We start from the raw sequence: 20,395 nt of genomic DNA, 5'->3' as shown, positions 1-20,395 counted from the left end.
AGCAGAGGTGCTCCATCCCCCTGATCATCCTTGTGGCCCTCCTCTGGACCCTCTCCATCAGGTCCATGTCCTTCTTATATTGAGGGCTCCAGACCTGCACACAATACTCCAGGTGAGGTCTCACCAGAGCAGAGTAAAGTGGCAGAATCCCCTCTCTGGACCTGCTGGCAACGCATCTTTTGATGCAGCCCAGGATGGGATTGGCCTTCTGGGCTGCAAGTGCTCACTGCCTGCTCATGTCCAGCTTCTCCACCAGCACCCCCAAGTCCCTTTCCTCAGGGCTGCTTTCCAATCCCTCACCCCCCAGTTTGTATTGGTGGCGAGGATTGTTCCGGCCCAGGTGCAGAAACAGGTTTTACCCAGAAACAGGTAACACTGGTAGAATATATCTATATATATATGTAGTAAAGGCTACATCTTTCATACTTTTCTGTGTAGTATCCATGCCTTACTGGCACCTGGAAAAATAGGGCACTACTTAAAGCACCACAGAGCCAGACCTGGATGGGTAAAGGGATAATGTGCTTTCACACAGCCAGGATTTTAAGTGAATCTCATGGGGAGCAATTCCAGGGAGGGGAAAGATGACACAAGAGAGGGCAAAGTGGTGTGCTGCTACTGCTGCTGCTGCAGAGGGAAGGCTACTGGTGCCAAAAAGAGGTTGCCCCACTGGCTTTGGCTTCTTCAGCACACTGGAAATCAGCAGAGAATTTTCTGAGCAGTGGAAGTTGGATGTGGGATTGAGAAAAGCCTGAAGGAGTAGCGTTAGCCACAGTGTAAAGTTAAAAAAATGTTACAAGTATAAACAGGCATAATGGCAACGAGAACGTTTTCTGCATCCGTTAAAAGCAAGAGGAAACTACAGAAAAGAATAGGGTCAATCGCACATGAAAGGAGAACAAGTAAAATCTGAATATTTTAGCCTCCCCGGTGTGCAATCTTATTTGTTCTAGTTTTTTTGAAGGTTATGATCAGCTACTTAGCATGGTAATGTGACATGGAACAAAGGTCAACGAGATCTCATAAAATTGATCGTGTCCTTCAAGAGTTGTCTGGAGTATTTGCCTTCAAAAATAAGGTGTTGGAAAGGTTTCTGGACGGGATTGGTCATCGTGACAAGGGAAATGACCTGAGCTGTGAGGTTTCAGTAGGAATTCTGAAAGATACGGGGCAAATTAAACAAATACACTTAAAGGTGCCTGAAATACAAAGCCATAAGCAGTTAACCTGGATGTGTGGAAAATTAATCATCTCAATTAAGCATGATTTCCCTAAGCAGAGTAATTATTTGAGGGCATATAGGAAAAGCATTAGACGTGACTATAACTTGGCTGTAAGGCTCTTGGTGTGTCTCTACGTGACATTAAGTGACACCTTGAGCAGGGTCTAGTTCTTCTAGAAGAAATGCACAGTTATTTGAAAAATAACTGTTAGAGAATGAGGCAGCTGGAAGGGATCTCATCTGGGGTATTCCCATCTCAGACAGCACCATCTTTTTCTAAAGGGGAAAACAGTTCTCCAGAGGTCTGTGTTGCATAGGTGTCTTATGTAAAGGCAGTGAAGGTTGTTTTGCACGAGGTTAGAATAAAAATATTGATGATGAATGGGAGACAACTTGTCAAAATTGAATAAAAGTAAAAATAAATGAGGAATGCTACGCTTTGGGTTGGGGGAATGAAATATGCTATTACAAAGTAAAGGATTCTGCTTAGGAACTGTTCAGATAATGATCAGAGGGTACATTTAGTCAGTGTTAGATTGCTGGAAAAAGGCAAATTTAATTCCTCAGTGTAGTAATAAAAGGGGCAGTGGAGGGAGTTGGTGTGCACAGGGCTGTTGAGGCTGCAGCTGGAGCGATGGCTTCAGTTGCTGAAGGTTGGTTTCAACCGCTCTTCAGGAAAGTGTTAGAGAAATTCAAGGAGCCTGGAAAAAAGAAAAAAAAAACCCAGTTAAAACTGGAAGGAAGCCAAGCTGTGTGAGAAGGCTGTAGCAGCATTTAAAATCAGCTCTTCCTGAAAAAAGAAACTGGATGTTGGCCCTCCCTTTGTGGTGAAAATATCGCGTTTCAGTAGAGAATCTTAAGCTTTTCCCAGAAGCTGCTTTACCAGCTTGGGTCTAAACTGGCTTCTGTCAATTTGTTTTAATTTTTCATGGAAGCCTGTATAGTATATGATAAATATATTGCTTGGGAATTGGTTCGGATTGGGTTTAGTGGATTTTCATTTCTGGAGTGCATTAAAGCTTGGTTTTAAAAAACTTAATTTGCATAGATATTCTAATTAAATTTCCCCTAAAAAAAAACCCACCTCAAATGCACAGAGTGCTTCCTCATTTCCAGTATTTCAGGCCTCGTTGTGAAATGATGCCAGAATATAGAATTGCTTGAGAAATTTGACTTTTTGATAGTATCAATTGAGGTCACTTTTGGGTCCATCCTCTTTTCTTTGACATCGAGTTTCCAGATTAAAAACCACACTGTGGTGATGGTTTTATTTTATTTCTGACCCTGCTGCCGTAGAGACTTTGAAGCATCTCACCCTCCTTGGGAAATGCTTGTTCTGAGCCTGTTTGTGTTTTATCCTCGGAGAGGAAACATCTTCATACCAACAAGGCAGGGTATGCTGAAATAGTGGGATGTGGCAGATGGTCACTGCCTGGGTTTAATTTTGATGTAATTGGGGAAAAAAGAAGATATTTCATACAGCGCTGCTTGTTTAATTTCTCAAATATAAACTTAAGGGTTTTTTCTATAATTTGCTGCTTTTTAATTGCTTGCCTGCCAGAGGTATAAATAACTACAGTGATAAATTTCTTTTATTGTGGTCTCTCATCCCCAGTTTCCCCTTTTTGTCCTGTGTTCCCTTCACAGAGCGTTTGAAGAGACAGGTGCTGTAGTGCGGTAATAATAGGGGAAGCAAAAGTGTTTCTTAAAAAAAAAAGAAAAAATGGGGTCAGAAAAGGCAAACAAGAGTATCCTTGACATTTTTGGCTGATATACAGATACTGACAGACACACAAATGTTCATGTCCTCGTGTTTGAAATCATGACCTAATCCTGCACTTCTCCTGTTCCTTTGCAAAGTTCTGTCTCTGCCGTTGCTTTTCCAAAGTGATGACTTTTGCTAAAAATGCCCTTTTGGGTCTGTGTCAATTTTTTTTCTCCCCTTTTTTCTTTTTCCTTTCCTTCCATAACAGACCAATGGTTACGAGGAAGACGTGTATGGATCATCCCAGAGTAGAAAATCTAGCAGGGTTAGTAGATGATTTATATTGCTCTAAAATCTATTGCTCTACTTAATAGGCTTAAAGCTAATTAGCAAATTCTTTTTTCCTGTGGTAAAGCAGGTTTTTCCTGTCTTGCGTGTTGTGGGTTTTGCAGTTTGTCAGACGCGGAGGTGCAGCAATAAATTGTCTTAAAAAAAATTAAAAAAAAATAAAAAAAATTAGGCCATGAGTGGGAAGGGAAGTCTCTGCGTTTGTTACAAGCAGAACTTGGCAGCCAGAGCTGCTTAACGTGTCAACAAAATTGGGTGAAAGTTAAATGGTGACAAGAAATAGTTTGGTGTCACCTGGCACAGAGGATTTCTGTGTGCTGGACAACAGAATGATTGTTTTCCAACCTGTGTAAATCTGTTTGAGTTTGTGCTCTAACACTGAAACTCCCAAGTTTCATCTAGATTTTAGCCTGGGGCTTGAGATTTGCATATGTAAAGTGGGCTTTGGATTTTGAATTTTCCCCAAACTTATGTCGTTTATTTGAAGTTTGCTTAACTAAATTTTGGTTTGTTTTTGTTGGATTTTTTTTCTTTTTCTGTTATAAACTGTGTCCTAGGATTTCTGGAGGTGAACAGCCAGCGCAAGGGTTACTACTGAGCTACTTACCATTGATGTACTTTTATTTCTAGAAAAGTTCTTGTCACAAAAAGCTTAATTATTAACTCCATTGTGTGTATGTGGGTCACAATGTTCCCTTCTGTTCCAGCACAAGTGTTCTGTGTCAATTATGGGAATTAACTGTCCCGCTTTGTTAAATATTGGGGTTTGTGCTAATTATTTAAAGGTATTGTCTCAAGCAGAGCCTCTTTGGGAGGCAGACACGGGGACTGTTTGGGGTTTTTTTTTTTCCTTGCCTTTATCTTAACAAAGTCAGACAAAAGCTCGCTCAAGCAGAGCCTCTTTGGGAGGCAGACACAGGGACTGTTTGGGGTTTTTTTTTCCTTGCCTTTGTCTTTAAGTCAGACAAAAGCTCAGAGCCTGTTGATCTTTATGCTACCAAGACTTCTAAAGAAATGTAGTGGTATGTAGACTAAAGCTCTATGTTTAGAGGAAAAATAAACTACTTTTAAGAGTCCATTTAGCTAAGTGTTTGAGCAAGACGTGCTAAACATCAGGTAGACATCAGTGAGTTTTTAAGCATGAACTTAAGCAGGTGCGTGTCTAAATAGTGAAATGAGACCTTATATTTTATGTCCGTTTTAACTTTTTGCTTCCATATGGTTTTAGGCATTTAGCTTGTATATGTGAATAAGAGAAAATGAACTACTCTTGCTTAAACTGTTAAGAAAACAGTATGTCCTGTTGCTGGCACTCTTGCTGAAGTGTTGGACAAGTTCAAGGAACTTTATTATGTAGTGCTTCTGACAAATTACGTTCTTATTCCTTAGTGACATATTCCAGAGCTGTAAGTAATGCAGGAGGAGGAAAATATCTGTAAGAAAGGCATCTAGGGAAAAGAAGTTGGTTGGCTCCCATTTAAATAATTTAAAATCATTTTGGTATTGGGGTTCGTAGCATGGAAGTGTAGTCCATGGAGAGCATAATTACAGCAACAAGCAACCTCCTTGATGTTTTCTTTACTAAGTCAACTTAGTAAAGTTGAATTTTTAAATACTTCATTATTTAGAAGGAGGGTGAGAGTTTGGGGGTGACTTAGAATAGCTGAAACACCAAGCCAGTTGATGATGGCCTGGCTGGAAGTCACCTCTAGGGGATACTCTCTTCAAAAACCCCAAACCTAACCGTAAAGATGGGGAAAGTGACAGTGAAAACCTCAGAAGAGGCAGAGTTCTTCAGGTCAGCAAGGAAGTGATGACACTGCTGATAAAATAGATTTTATTGGGTTTTTTTCCCCCACAGTGTTGTCCAGTGTTAAGTCACAAAATGGAGCAATCTCCACATGGAGATCAGCCTTTGGTGCATTTTGCTTGTAGGTTCCTTAAAAATGAATAATGCCACGTGCCTGTGTAGCACAGATTACAAACTCTCTAGGTGGGAATTAAAGTCATTTTTTTAAACTTGATTCAGTGTGTTCACTTTTCAGTTAAAGCCTTACGTTACAGGCATTCAGGGAGAACCAGGCAGAAAGGCTTTGAGATCTTTGAGGCTGGACAAGGATCTACCCTCAGTGTATATCTGGGGTTGTCTTCTCCAAAGATCTGTTTGCCCCCAGTGAGAGAAGTCCAGTGCCAAGAACAAACAAGTTTAATTTGCTGTGGCTCCTTCGTTTGTAAAGGGAGCTAACACCTCCTTTATTTATAGTGATGATGCAAGGGTTAATTAGGACTATTAGCTGACTGTTAAAAGCAGAGTGTCTCGGTTGTCTAGGCCACCATAAGAAATGACTGGAGGACAACTGTAAAAGGAGAGCTCTGGAGTATAGCAAAAAAGGGAGATGTGTGGAGGCCTTTCAGAACAACCATTCCTCCTTGAGGGTAGAAAGGCTTTGCAGAGGATTCTGGACAGGCTGGATGGATGGGCTGAGGCCAACGGGATGAGGTTCAACAAGGCCAAGACTTGGGTCACACCAACCTCATGCAGTGCTACAAACTTGGGGCAGAGTGGCTGGAGCTGCCCGACAGAAAAGGACCTGGGGGTGTTGGTCACCTGTCAGCTGAACATGAGCCAGCAGTGTGCCCAGGTGGCCAAGGAGGCCAACAGCATCCTGGCCTGTATCGGGAACAGTGTGGCGAGTAGGACTCAGGAGGTGACCGTCCCTCTGGACTGGGCACTGGTGAGGCCCCACCTCAAGTGCTGTGTCCAGTTTTGGGCCCCTCACCACAAAAAAGACATTGAGGGGCTGGAGCCGGTCCAGAGAAGGGCAAGGGAGCTGGTGAGGGGTCTGGAGCACAAGTCTTGTGAGGAGAGGCTGAGGGAGCTGGGGGTGTTCAGCCTGGAGAAGAGGAGGCTGAGGGGAGACCTTCTCAATCTTTACAACTCCCTGAAAGGAGGCTGTAGAGAGGTGGGGATTGGTCTCTTCTCCCAAGTCTCTGGCGATGAGACAAGAGGAAATGGCCTCAAGTTGCACCAGGGGAGGTTCAGGTTGGAGATGAGGAACAATTTTTACACGGAAAGGATCATTAAGCCTTGGAATGGGCTGCCCAGGGAAGTGGTTGAGGCATCATCCCTGGAGGTGTTCAAAAGATGGGTTGATGTGGTGCTTAGAGATGTGGGTTAGTTAGTGATGGTTTTTGTCAGTGTTGGGTTGATGGTTGGACTCGATGATCTGAAAGGTCCCTTCCAACCCAGGCCATTTTACAAAACAGTGCCTGGGCAGCTTTGAAAATACCTTTGCAACGTGTGTGTTATTGCAGGGCTGGTTTCAGGAGTCATCTCACCAGGGTTGTTTCCTCTCTTGCCCCTGCCCGCTGGCTCGCACGCTCGCTCCCAACCATGCCTTCACGGGGTGGCTTGGTGCTCCCTCTCGGGGCTGCATCTGTCCCAGGCCTGGCATCCCTGGAGGTGTTCAAAAGATGGGTTGATGTGGTGCTTAGAGATGTGGGTTAGTTAGTGATGGTTTTTGTCAGTGTTGGGTTGATGGTTGGACTCGATGATCTGAAAGGTCCCTTCCAACCCAGGCCATTTTACAAAACAGTGCCTGGGCAGCTTTGAAAATACCTTTGCAATGTGTGTGTTATTGCAGGGCTGGTTTCAGGAGTCATCTCACCAGGGTTGTTTCCTCTCTTGCCCCTGCCCGCTGGCTCGCACGCTCGCTCCCAAGCACACCTTCACGGGGTGGCTTGGTGCTCCCTCTCAGGGCTGCATCTGTCCCGGGCCTGGCAGAGTGACTATTTAATCACTTTTCAGATGTGATTTTAGGCTGATGTTTTCCTGAAAACAATGAAAACACAAAATTATCCTAGTGTGCCTGTGTTTTCTTGATTCCTTTGGCTCTGTAAGATGCATCGTGTCTTATAGACGGATTTCCAATCTGCCTTCAGAACAGACCTTGATTTGCAAATTTTAGTATCCCTGCATGTTAAAAAAATTAAAGCTTGTTTATATCAACTTAAGTTCTATATCGTTGCTTGTTCCTAGAGATTTTGGGAAGCCGAAATGCTGAGTTTTATAAATATTCAGTGTTATAAATATCCTACTGCTGTCAGCCTTCCCTTACCCTGGTGAGCCCCGTGTGCCAGCTTTTATGTCAAAGCATTTGTGCAGCAGAAATTGTCACAGATAATGGCACAGCAGCAGAAAAAGCTGAGCTGGCATCCCCCACTGCACTAGAGCTTCCAGGGGGAACGAACGGAGGTGTGGTGTATATCACACGAGATAAATTGGAGTTTAATTAAGATCTCCCCCCCGTTGTTGGGGAAGCTCGAATAGGTGGACGAGGTTGGCGCTAGGTTTGAGGTAGGAAGCTGCAGAAAAGAAGGTGTTTGGTTTAGACAGTCTCACTTCTTCTAGAAGAATCTTCTTTGTGTTGAGTCTTGCCGTATCTGACGGTGGGCTGCTCGCTTTTCCTGGCTTTCTGGCTGCCAGCAAAGCTGTCCTGATGCCTCCTCCTGCATCTCTCGTGGGTTTAGCTTACAGGGCACAGACTCCTCAAGAATTCCTACGAACGGTGACCTCCACTGCACTAGAGCTTCCAAGGGGAATGAACGGAGGTGTGGTGTATATCACACGAGATTAATTGGAGTTGGATTAATATCTTCCCCCTGTTGTTGGGGAAACTCGAATAGGTGGATGAGGTTGGCGTTAGGTTTGAGGTAGGAAGCTGTAGAAAAGAAGGTGGTTGGTTTAGACAGTCTCACTTCTTCTAGAAGAATCTTCTTTGCGTTGAGTCTTGCCATATCTGACGGTAGGCTGCTTGCTTTTTCTGGCTCTGGCTGCCAGCAGAGCTGTCCTGATGCTTCCTCCTGCATCTCTCGTGGGTTTGGTTTAGCTTCCAGGGCACAGACTCCTCAAGAATTCCTACAGATGGTGACCTCTCTGACCAATACATTTTTTCCAGTCCTGGATGGGCAGTGGCAATCCACACTGTTGCCTGCACGTGCAAAGTAATAAATCCTTTAAGGCAGGAGTCTGGATTTTTTAGGTATGAAGCTGTGATGCAGCCATTTCTTCTGAGTTTGAGCATCTGGTAAAGCAGATGTTGTCTGTTCTGTTTTCGATGAGTTGGAAGCGTGTTGATAAATACAGCTTCATTTCAGTAGGGTTAGGATGAAGCTTCAGGCCTGTGATTTGCAGGTGTTTGGAAATGTGGTCCAGCTCCCAAGTCCTGTAGAAACCACGTCCTCGCAGTATACTGTCATGTTGGGTCACAGCAGTGAGAAGGGAGGAGACAATGTCAGGGTTTAGAGCCTTTTCGGTAGAAAATTAACCAAACGGGTGTTTTGTGCCCAAGATGCCGTAGGGAGAGAGGAAAGGCCTTTTGTTTATTTAAAAAATCTCTACCTTATAACAGACCAATGGTTACGAGGAAGACGTGTATGGATCATCCCAGAGTAGAAAATCTAGCAGGGTTAGTAGATGATTTATATTGCTCTAAAATCTATTGCTCTACTTAATAGGCTTAAAGCTAATTAGCAAATTCTTTTTTCCTGTGGTAAAGCAGGTTTTTCCTGTCTTGCGTGTTGTGGGTTTTGCAGTTTGTCAGACGCGGAGGTGCAGCAATAAATTGTCTTAAAAAAAATTAAAAAAAAATAAAAAAAATTAGGCCATGAGTGGGAAGGGAAGTCTCTGCGTTTGTTACAAGCAGAACTTGGCAGCCAGAGCTGCTTAACGTGTCAACAAAATTGGGTGAAAGTTAAATGGTGACAAGAAATAGTTTGGTGTCACCTGGCACAGAGGATTTCTGTGTGCTGGACAACAGAATGATTGTTTTCCAACCTGTGTAAATCTGTTTGAGTTTGTGCTCTAACACTGAAACTCCCAAGTTTCATCTAGATTTTAGCCTGGGGCTTGAGATTTGCATATGTAAAGTGGGCTTTGGATTTTGAATTTTCCCCAAACTTATGTCGTTTATTTGAAGTTTGCTTAACTAAATTTTGGTTTGTTTTTGTTGGATTTTTTTTCTTTTTCTGTTATAAACTGTGTCCTAGGATTTCTGGAGGTGAACAGCCAGCGCAAGGGTTACTACTGAGCTACTTACCATTGATGTACTTTTATTTCTAGAAAAGTTCTTGTCACAAAAAGCTTAATTATTAACTCCATTGTGTGTATGTGGGTCACAATGTTCCCTTCTGTTCCAGCACAAGTGTTCTGTGTCAATTATGGGAATTAACTGTCCCGCTTTGTTAAATATTGGGGTTTGTGCTAATTATTTAAAGGTATTGTCTCAAGCAGAGCCTCTTTGGGAGGCAGACACAGGGACTGTTTGGGGTTTTTTTTTCCTTGCCTTTGTCTTTAAGTCAGACAAAAGCTCAGAGCCTGTTGATCTTTATGCTACCAAGACTTCTAAAGAAATGTAGTGGTATGTAGACTAAAGCTCTATGTTTAGAGGAAAAATAAACTACTTTTAAGAGTCCATTTAGCTAAGTGTTTGAGCAAGACGTGCTAAACATCAGGTAGACATCAGTGAGTTTTTAAGCATGAACTTAAGCAGGTGCGTGTCTAAATAGTGAAATGAGACCTTATATTTTATGTCCGTTTTAACTTTTTGCTTCCATATGGTTTTAGGCATTTAGCTTGTATATGTGAATAAGAGAAAATGAACTACTCTTGCTTAAACTGTTAAGAAAACAGTATGTCCTGTTGCTGGCACTCTTGCTGAAGTGTTGGACAAGTTCAAGGAACTTTATTATGTAGTGCTTCTGACAAATTACGTTCTTATTCCTTAGTGACATATTCCAGAGCTGTAAGTAATGCAGGAGGAGGAAAATATCTGTAAGAAAGGCATCTAGGGAAAAGAAGTTGGTTGGCTCCCATTTAAATAATTTAAAATCATTTTGGTATTGGGGTTCGTAGCATGGAAGTGTAGTCCATGGAGAGCATAATTACAGCAACAAGCAACCTCCTTGATGTTTTCTTTACTAAGTCAACTTAGTAAAGTTGAATTTTTAAATACTTCATTATTTAGAAGGAGGGTGAGAGTTTGGGGGTGACTTAGAATAGCTGAAACACCAAGCCAGTTGATGATGGCCTGGCTGGAAGTCACCTCTAGGGGATACTCTCTTCAAAAACCCCAAACCTAACCGTAAAGATGGGGAAAGTGACAGTGAAAACCTCAGAAGAGGCAGAGTTCTTCAGGTCAGCAAGGAAGTGATGACACTGCTGATAAAATAGATTTTATTGGGTTTTTTCCCCCACAGTAGGTGTCCAGTGTTAAGTCACAAAATGGAGCAATCTCCACATGGAGATCAGCCTTTGGCAAATTTTGCTTGTAGGTTCCTTAAAAATGAATAATGCCACGTGCCTGTGTAGCACAGATTACAAACTCTCTAGGTGGGAATTAAAGTCATTTTTTTAAACTTGATTCAGTGTGTTCACTTTTCAGTTAAAGCCTTACGTTACAGGCATTCAGGGAGAACCAGGCAGAAAGGCTTTGAGATGTTTGAGGCTGGACAAGGATCTACCCTCGGTGTATATCTGGGGTTGTCTTCTCCAGAGATCTGTTTGCCCCCTGTGAGAGAAGTCCAGTGCCAAGAACAAACAAGTTTAATTTGCTGTGGCTCCTTCGTTTGTAAAGGGAGCTAACACCTCCTTTATTTATAGTGATGATGCAAGGGTTAATTAGGACTATTAGCTGACTGTTAAAAGCAGAGTGTCTCGGTTGTCTAGGCCACCATAAGAAATGACTGGAGGACAACTGTAAAAGGAGAGCTCTGGAGTATAGCAAAAAAGGGAGATGTGTGGAGGCCTTTCAGAACAACCATTCCTCCTTGAGGGTAGAAAGGCTTTGCAGAGGATTCTGGACAGGCTGGATGGATGGGCTGAGGCCAATGGGATGAGGTTCAACAAGGCCAAGACTTGGGTCACACCAACCTCATGCAGTGCTACAAACTTGGGGCAGAGTGGCTGGAGCTGCCCGACAGAAAAGGACCTGGGGGTGTTGGTCACCTGTCAGCTGAACATGAGCCAGCAGTGTGCCCAGGTGGCCAAGGAGGCCAACAGCATCCTGGCCTGTATCGGGAACAGTGTGGCGAGTAGGACTCAGGAGGTGACCGTCCCTCTGGACTGGGCACTGGTGAGGCCCCACCTCAAGTGCTGTGTCCAGTTTTGGGCCCCTCACCACAAAAAAGACATTGAGGGGCTGGAGCCGGTCCAGAGAAGGGCAAGGGAGCTGGTGAGGGGTCTGGAGCACAAGTCTTGTGAGGAGAGGCTGAGGGAGCTGGGGGTGTTCAGCCTGGAGAAGAGGAGGCTGAGGGGAGACCTTCTCAATCTTTACAACTCCCTGAAAGGAGGGTGTAGAGAGGTGGGGATTGGTCTCTTCTCCCAAGTCTCTGGCGATGAGACAAGAGGAAATGGCCTCAAGTTGCACCAGGGGAGGTTCAGGTTGGAGATGAGGAACAATTTTTACACGGAAAGGATCATTAAGCCTTGGAATGGGCTGCCCAGGGAAGTGGTTGAGGCATCATCCCTGGAGGTGTTCAAAAGATGGGTTGATGTGGTGCTTAGAGATGTGGGTTAGTTAGTGATGGTTTTTGTCAGTGTTGGGTTGATGGTTGGACTCGATGATCTGAAAGGTCCCTTCCAACCCAGGCCATTTTACAAAACAGTGCCTGGGCAGCTTTGAAAATACCTTTGCAATGTGTGTGTTATTGCAGGGCTGGTTTCAGGAGTCATCTCACCAGGGTTGTTTCCTCTCTTGCCCCTGCCCGCTGGCTCGCACGCTCGCTCCCAAGCACACCTTCACGGGGTGGCTTGGTGCTCCCTCTCAGGGCTGCATCTGTCCCGGGCCTGGCAGAGTGACTATTTAATCACTTTTCAGATGTGATTTTAGGCTGATGTTTTCCTGAAAACAATGAAAACACAAAATTATCCTAGTGTGCCTGTGTTTTCTTGATTCCTTTGGCTCTGTAAGATGCATCGTGTCTTATAGACGGATTTCCAATCTGCCTTCAGAACAGACCTTGATTTGCAAATTTTAGTATCCCTGCATGTTAAAAAAATTAAAGCTTGTTTATATCAACTTAAGTTCTATATCGTTGCTTGTTCCTAGAGATTTTGGGAAGCCGAAATGCTGAGTTTTATAAATATTCAGTGTTATAAATATCCTACTGCTGTCAGCCTTCCCTTACCCTGGTGAGCCCCGTGTGCCAGCTTTTATGTCAAAGCATTTGTGCAACAGAAATTGTCACAGATAATGGCACAGCAGAAGAAAAAGCTGAGCTGGCATCCCCCACTGCACTAGAGCTGCCAGGGGGAATGAACGGAGGTGTGGTGTATATCACACGAGATAAATTGGAGTTTAATTAAGATCTCCCCCCCGTTGTTGGGGAAGCTCGAATAGGTGGACGAGGTTGGCGCTAGGTTTGAGGTAGGAAGCTGCAGAAAAGAAGGTGTTTGGTTTAGACAGTCTCACTTCTTCTAGAAGAATCTTCTTTGTGTTGAGTCTTGCCGTATCTGACGGTGGGCTGCTCGCTTTTCCTGGCTTTCTGGCTGCCAGCAAAGCTGTCCTGATGCCTCCTCCTGCATCTCTCGTGGGTTTAGCTTACAGGGCACAGACTCCTCAAGAATTCCTACGAACGGTGACCTCCACTGCACTAGAGCTTCCAAGGGGAATGAACGGAGGTGTGGTGTATATCACATGAGATAAATTGGAGTTTAATTAATATCTACCCCCTGTTGTTGGGGAAACTCAAATAGGTGGACGAGGTTGGCACTAGGTTCGAGGTAGGAAGCTGCAGAAAAGAAGGTGGTTGGTTTAGACAGTCTCACTTCTTCTAGAAGAATCTTCTTTGCGTTGAGTCTTGCCATATCTGACGGTAGGCTGCTTGCTTTTTCTGGCTCTGGCTGCCAGCAGAGCTGTCCTGATGCTTCCTCCTGCATCTCTCGTGGGTTTGGTTTAGGTTACAGGGCACAGACTCCTCAAGAATTCCTACGAACGGTGACCTCCACTGCACTAGAGCTTCCAAGGGGAATGAACGGAGGTGTGGTGTATATCACACGAGATTAATTGGAGTTGGATTAATATCTTCCCCCTGTTGTTGGGGAAACTCGAATAGGTGGATGAGGTTGGCGTTAGGTTTGAGGTAGGAAGCTGTAGAAAAGAAGGTGGTTGGTTTAGACAGTCTCACTTCTTCTAGAAGAATCTTCTTTGCGTTGAGTCTTGCCATATCTGACGGTAGGCTGCTTGCTTTTTCTGGCTCTGGCTGCCAGCAGAGCTGTCCTGATGCTTCCTCCTGCATCTCTCGTGGGTTTGGTTTAGGTTACAGGGCACAGACTCCTCAAGAATTCCTACAGATGGTGACCTCTCTGACCAATACATTTTTTCCAGTCCTGGATGGGCAGTGGCAATCCACACTGTTGCCTGCACGTGCAAAGTAATAAATCCTTTAAGGCAGGAGTCTGGATTTTTTAGGTATGAAGCTGTGATGCAGCCATTTCTTCTGAGTTTGAGCATCTGGTAAAGCAGATGTTGTCTGTTCTGTTTTCGATGAGTTGGAAGCGTGTTGATAAATACAGCTTCATTTCAGTAGGGTTAGGATGAAGCTTCAGGCCTGTGATTTGCAGGTGTTTGGAAATGTGGTCCAGCTCCCAAGTCCTGTAGAAACCACGTCCTCGCAGTGTACTGTCATGTTGGGTCACAGCAGTGAGAAGGGAGGAGACAATGTCAGGGTTTAGAGCCTTTTCGGTAGAAAATTAACCAAACGGGTGTTTTGTGCCCAAGATGCCGTAGGGAGAGAGGAAAGGCCTTTTGTTTATTTAAAAAATCTCTACCTTACAAATGGAAAAGGCACACAATTTTCACACATTCTCATGTCTAATGCAGTTTCCTTAATACAGTTCTCTCTCTTCTTTTTGTGTCTGTGACCACTCTGACTCCTTGCTGTTTGTAATCACCTAATTTACTTTTTGCCTCCCATTTAAAGGAATTTAGAAAGTCCTTCGTGTTACAAAGCTGAGTTACCAAGGGTTGGCTTTTTGTTTATTTTTTTTGTTTGTTTATTATTAATGCAGGCTTCCTACTACTCGGATCTGGGTCTTCACAACAGTGGCTATGCTTCCACATCTCAACCTTCTTCCCAAAATGGAAACTGGGTCTGTTGCCCTCTGGCTTTACCTGACCTGGACTTGTTCTGACTTCATTTGGATAATACAACCTCTTGTACTTAGGAATGAATTTGGCCCAATTCTCAAGAGCCTCTGTAGCAATTTTTAGTGAAACTTAAAAAAAAAAAAAAAAGCAATCCAGACCTTTAAAGAATGGAGTGAGTAATGGAAAGCTGTTTTAAAATGAGCACAATTAGTTTCCCTTTGCTGCTCCTCCCTTTCCTAGAGTTATTTTGTTTGCTTTTGGCCTCAGTTGGTCTGGAAAAATAAGGGAAATCTTAATTAAATGAAGCTCTCTATTCTATTTGAGGCAACTCTCTGCTGACTCTGTCGGTCTAGCAAGCTTAAGACAGTCCAGTCTGTGTAAAATGAAATTACAAGCAAGTAATTTGCAGACTGCTAGAAGAAAGAAAATAATTGCTGAAGCTTCAAAATAACCCAAGAGGTTGGATTGTCCTCTGTGTGTGGCCAGGGGCTAGTGAAGCAGTGCTCGAGCAGTGGTCCTCAGCAGGAGGACATCACCCAGTGATGGGGACAAGTGGGGTGACTTGGCAGCAGCACGTTGTCTGCCAGTTTGTGAGCTGGGGGGTCACTGCTGGAGCATCTCCTCCACCTGGTGATGCTGGAGAGATAAAGTGTGTGCTCTCTGAACTTAACCGCTGCATCTTGTGAGTGATGGGGACTAACAGCAAAATAATCTGGTTTGTGGTGCTCCGACTTCAAATACTCACCGTTTTGTCCTGAATTAGTTGGGTTTTCTCTGCAGTTTTGTTTAATAATGAAATAACACAAAAGAGATGATAATATTGCTGGGTGGAAGGCTTAAAGTGCAGATCTTAAAACACTTCTGGTTTTTGTGTGTAGCCCTTTTTCTGGCTTTGGTTGAAGTGAGGAGAAACACCCTTTCTGGCTGCTGTACACAAGCGTGTGCAAGACAATAACAACTTAACAACCTAAAATTAAATGATGCTGTTTTCTGCAGTTTTGTTTAATAATGAAATAACACAAAAGAGATGATAATATTGCTGGGTGGAAGGCTTAAAGTGCAGATCTTAAAACACTTCTGGTTTTTGTGTGTAGCCCTTTTTCTGGCTTTGGTTGAAGTGAGGAGAAACACCCTTTCTGGCTGCTGTACACAAGCGTGTGCAAGACAATAACAACTTAACAACCTAAAATTAAATGATGCTGTTTTGCTTTTGCATACTGTCGTGTCCTCCCTTCCTGTAGGAAATGCACGTGTCTGCTTTGTATTCTTAGTCTTTGGGAATTGAGATTTAATGCTTTTACGGCGCGGATGACTAATATTCTCTATACTGGGTTTCCTTGACGTTGTCGTTTACGATCCTAATCTCTTATCGAGACGGTTAATTCTGCTGTAGGCGCCTCTTTTTGTGTTTCATTTTCTATGCCAAAAAAAAAAAAAAAAAAGTTTTGTGCTTGTCTTCCTCAGCCCTCCTTGCTGTACAGCGATGCCCTGCCAGCCAGAAGTTACAGGGTTTGTTGTACTAATGCTCTAAACCACAAATACTGAAGCCACTCACCTTCAGCCATGCACATGTTGTCTCTTAACCTCTGTAGTTCCCCTTGGGTCCATCTGTTTCACACTGATTCACCTGAATGCACATGTGCAATGCTGTTTGTACACACCTGGATTCCTTGATCCTTCCTTTTATTCCTGTCAGGAGATGTGCTCGTGGGGTTGGGATGCTGCCACGGGTTTCTCTCTGGATGGAGGCGGTTGTCTTGGGTTTGGTGGATGAGCTACAACCTGCAGGAGCGGGCCAGAGAGAGGCAACATCAATTCTTTCTGGTTGTGAAACAGCTAACAAAACCCTGTTTAAAAAACTTTCTTAGCCAGTTTCCACTCTTCTTCTTTAAAATGAATTTTTCTCAAATTTTATTCTCAAAGGTAGTTTTCTGAGCCAGACATTTATGTGCTAAAGTGGAGCCAGAGTCTTAGAATCTGCATCTTGCTCCTTTTTTATTAATTTGGCAAACTGGCCAGTAAGTGAAACTCATCAGGCTTAAGTGTGGGCACTTTTTTACCCCAATATTTTGCCATCACTGGAAATGAAAGCTAAACAAACCTGACTTGAACAACTTTGGAATTGATGTAGCCATGTTGTTGGAAGGCAGCATAACCTGTTGAAGTGGGGATTGGGTTAGAAGTGCATGGAGCGTGTGATGGACCTGGGAGAGGGGGGTGTGTGGGGGTGGATGTTGGATTCTGCACGTCCCCCCATGACGTTTGCCAGCTCCCTTGACTTCAGGTTGTGTTAGATCCTCCTTTGCATGCTGCTTGAGGTTGTGTACGGGAGATGGTGTCCCTGCTCGTTCCCCCATGTCCTTCTCCTTGCACCTTGTGACTTTTTCTCCAGAACTGAAATGAGAAACCAGCTCTGCCTGGTCCTGTTCTGACTCTGTCTTTTAATTGTAGGCGTCTGTGTATGAGGAGAGCGTTTACAGCGGGAGCCGTCGCTATAGTGCCTCTAGTTCTCGTGCTGTAAGACGTTTTTCTGCGTTTCCTTGTCTTGTCTCTGTCCCCCAGTAACCTGTGTGCACCACAACACAGCCTTTTCGGGGCTGAGGAGGGTTTAAGATGGGCTGTGTGAGGCTCACAGCCTGCTGTTGGAGGGAAAAGGACAAGTGCTGTTTCCGTGAGCTTCCCTGAAATAATAAGTGGTGATTTATCTGCCCGGCCTCAGGCAGACCAGCTCTGGCCACCACCAAGAAAGTCCTCCCCTACAACAAGGGGAATTCAGCCCTACTTTGCACTTGGTTTGCAGATAAAACACCTTGGAAAGACCATACGTAAAGTTCCTTCCCTCACTGAGACTTCATTCTTCTTTTGAAAACTGAGGGTAAACCAGGGCTTTCTAATAAATCAATAAAATCAATTCCCCGTGTCTCAGCTTGTGACAACGTCTTCAAAACACACGCTCCTGTGAGTGGAGGCTTCTGTCACTTTTTGTGGGGGAGACAATATGAGGAATGATAATATAAATGCTTTCCTTTCCAAAAAAGAGAGGCTGCAGGATTTTGGTTTACAGATCAGAAGGCAGAAAGTGCCTTCACCTCTTCTCAGATGGGGTCTCTGTGCCATGGTGGTGTCTGGGCCGGGCAATGCATCTTCTCCTGTTGTAACTGCTGGGGGGAAAAAAAAAAACAGTCTTTTTTATTTTATTTTATTTTTAAATTGTGTTCCGTGGATCCAGTGCTTATTCTGCCTCCGAACTCCTTTGCTGATTATAAAAAAAACCAAAAACAAAACAACAAAAAACCCAAACAACAAAAAAAAAAGCTAACCCCAACAAATAAAAACCACCACCCAAGACCTGAACAGAAAAAAAGCCTCGAGACAAAACATTGATGTTAATTTAATGCTAAAAGTTACCGTTTAGCTTGGAGAAGGAAACAAAACTTTTTGGGATGCTTCCTAAGTGCTTGTTGGCCTTTAAAGGGCGATGCATCCTCTTGCAGGCACGCTGATTCACTAGTTGGGCTGTGCATCTTGCTGCTACCCATGTTGAGTTTCAGATGACTTTTTTATTTCACATTTGTGCCTTGTTTTCATTTGGCTGCCTTGGAAAACTCACTAAAAAAAACCAAAAACAAAACAACAAAAAACCCAAACAACAAAAAAAAAAGCTAACCCCAACAAATAAAAACCACCACCCAAGACCTGAACAGAAAAAAAGCCTCGAGACAAAACATTGATGTTAATTTAATGCTAAAAGTTACCGTTTAGCTTGGAGAAGGAAACAAAACTTTTTGGGATGCTTCCTAAGTGCTTGTTGGCCTTTAAAGGGCGATGCATCCTCTTGCAGGCACGCTGATTCACTAGTTGGGCTGTGCATCTTGCTGCTACCAATGTTGAGTTTCAGATGACTTTTTTGTTTCATGTTTGTGCCTTGTTTTTGTTGATGAGTTGAAAAACTCATCGATGCTTACCAGGCTGTGCCGAGCTGGTTGTAGCCCTTTTCTTTGTATGGGATGTCTCCGTTTGTTGGAGATGAGTCTCTTGGAGGTCCAGAAGATGACACTTCTTCTTCTCTTGGGAGAAGACATTTACAGTGGACTCCAAGCCCAAACACTTTTCAGCCACTGAATAAAAGGCTGATGCTCTTTCCCCTTCTTCCATCCATCCCACCCTGTGCCACAGGTATTTGGAAGCCTGCGTGTAGCCCAGCCTTCCCAATTTCTGTTGAGCACGATGGCCTGGAGTAATGAGAGAGTTGAATTGTGAGGGTTTTTTGCCTCAAAAGGGAATGGCCTTGTCACAGTTGCTGAGTTATCAGTGGTTATTTTGACATCTCTGAGCCTCGTAGCATTTTTACTATGTAAAGCCTGCGTGTAGCCCAGCCTTCCCAATTTCTGTTGAGCACGATGGCCTGGAGTAATGAGAGAGTTGAATTGTGAGGGTTTTTTGCCTCAAAAGGGAATGGCCTTGTCACAGTTGCTGAGTTATCAGTGGTTATTTTGACATCTCTGAGCCTCGTAGCATTTTTACTATGTAGAGGGTGTGCCATTTGGGTGGCTGTCCCCAAAGAATGTTTTTTGGGTCATCAGATGGCATGGGGTCAGGCTGAAACTGGTTCTGCTGAACAAGTGGCACTTGCTTCCATGTTCTGCCCTACGATACAGAGAGAACAACTATGGAATAAGTAAGTCCTGTGAAACATTAATATGAGATTCATCAGTACTTAATATTTCTTCCTCGACATGTATTTCAAGTTTATTCTACATCCTTCCTATGTGAAACATGGAACACCAGTGATGGTGCAAGGCTTCTCTGCTGGAGCTACTTTGAGAAAACAAAATCTAAATAATTACTAGAGTGCTTTTTGCTTTTCATTTAGAACTTTAAGTGGCTGTGGTGGCACACAGTTTGCGAGTATTTTCAAGGCAGTTCTAAATTTTGTGTAATTCTCCTGTCTAAAATGAAGCTCAGTAGTTCAGGTGCATGAAGACAGCGTTGTTTCACGTATGGCATCCGAGGACACAGCTTGGGCACCTTCTCCCCTGCTCCAGGGGCTTCCTAAGGGCTGTGCACCTTGGAATGTAATGCTTTGTGGTTAGTAACTCAGCTGATGGTTGCACTGTAGCTGAGGTTATTTCCAGCTTACCCTCTTATCATTTATTACTACTATAAGCTTGATTTCCATTTCATCTTGTGCCGGTTTGTTAGCGTGACTAATGATGCTGAAACAGTCCTACAATAGCTTGGTGAAGACCTGGCTGCTCTGTAACTGAGGAATCCAGGTAACTTAATAAAAGAAACCTTCCAAAAAAAAATTAAAAACCAAAACAAAACCCAACAAAACAGAATACATGCAAAACTAGGGTCATTCTTTAGACTTTGGTGTTTTTACATCTGAGAAACAGTCTTAAGGGCCTATAAAATAAACTTGTAAGGGTCGTTAGAGAAGAGCAGTTCCTTCTGCTTGTTCCTGTCCCTGAACTGCCCCTGCCCTTGTGTCGGTACAAGCTTCTGCATGAGATATTGGACAGACTGCAAGGCCTCAATGGCCTCGAAGGTAGTAGCAATAGGAAAAATAACATCAGGTAAACCTCAAGTTTCATTCCTCCCTGTTACGAATGTATCGAAACCTCCCTTTTTATATATTCTTACCTGTCTTTCTATAAAGTACATCTAAATACAAGATTGAGTCTGAAGCTGCTGCTCAGAAATCTATGCAAATAGAGGGAATAATTCTAAAAGGCATTTCCAGAATAAGTTTTAACTCTGTTGCCCTGACACTCTAAACTTTCCTTTCCATTCCTCTGGAAATAAACCAGCGTAGACGCGTTCTTTGTCCTTGTCAGCAGCAAGTCAGCCCTGCCTGTTCTGCATCACTGCTTAGATGGTTGCTTTTAAGAATAGACCAAAATACTTTCTTTGGCAGGAGATGAGGGCTGCAGGTGCTGGAAGAGGCAAGAGAGGTTCTCTGTCTCTGAG

The 20,395-nt window shown here is 43.6% G+C and overlaps 1 protein-coding gene across 1 annotated transcript in view; it reads left to right on the top strand.

Annotated features, from left to right (window-relative positions):
* The window catches only part of LRRFIP1 (leucine rich repeat (in FLII) interacting protein 1), a 235,419-nt gene that overhangs the window by 154,198 nt on the left and 60,826 nt on the right, over positions 1–20,395 (top strand). The window contains exons 12-14 of the mRNA XM_014951710.1: positions 14,344–14,424; positions 15,887–15,931; positions 16,874–16,939. Of these exons, the coding sequence (XP_014807196.1) occupies positions 14,344–14,424; positions 15,887–15,931; positions 16,874–16,939 (192 nt within the window). The remainder of the gene's footprint in view (positions 1–14,343; positions 14,425–15,886; positions 15,932–16,873; positions 16,940–20,395) is intronic.

Source organism: Calidris pugnax, unplaced genomic scaffold (genome assembly GCF_001431845.1).
Source record: "Calidris pugnax isolate Ruff unplaced genomic scaffold, ASM143184v1 scaffold184, whole genome shotgun sequence".
NCBI lineage: Eukaryota > Metazoa > Chordata > Aves > Charadriiformes > Scolopacidae > Calidris > Calidris pugnax.
This window is presented reverse-complemented; position numbering and strand designations above follow the sequence as displayed.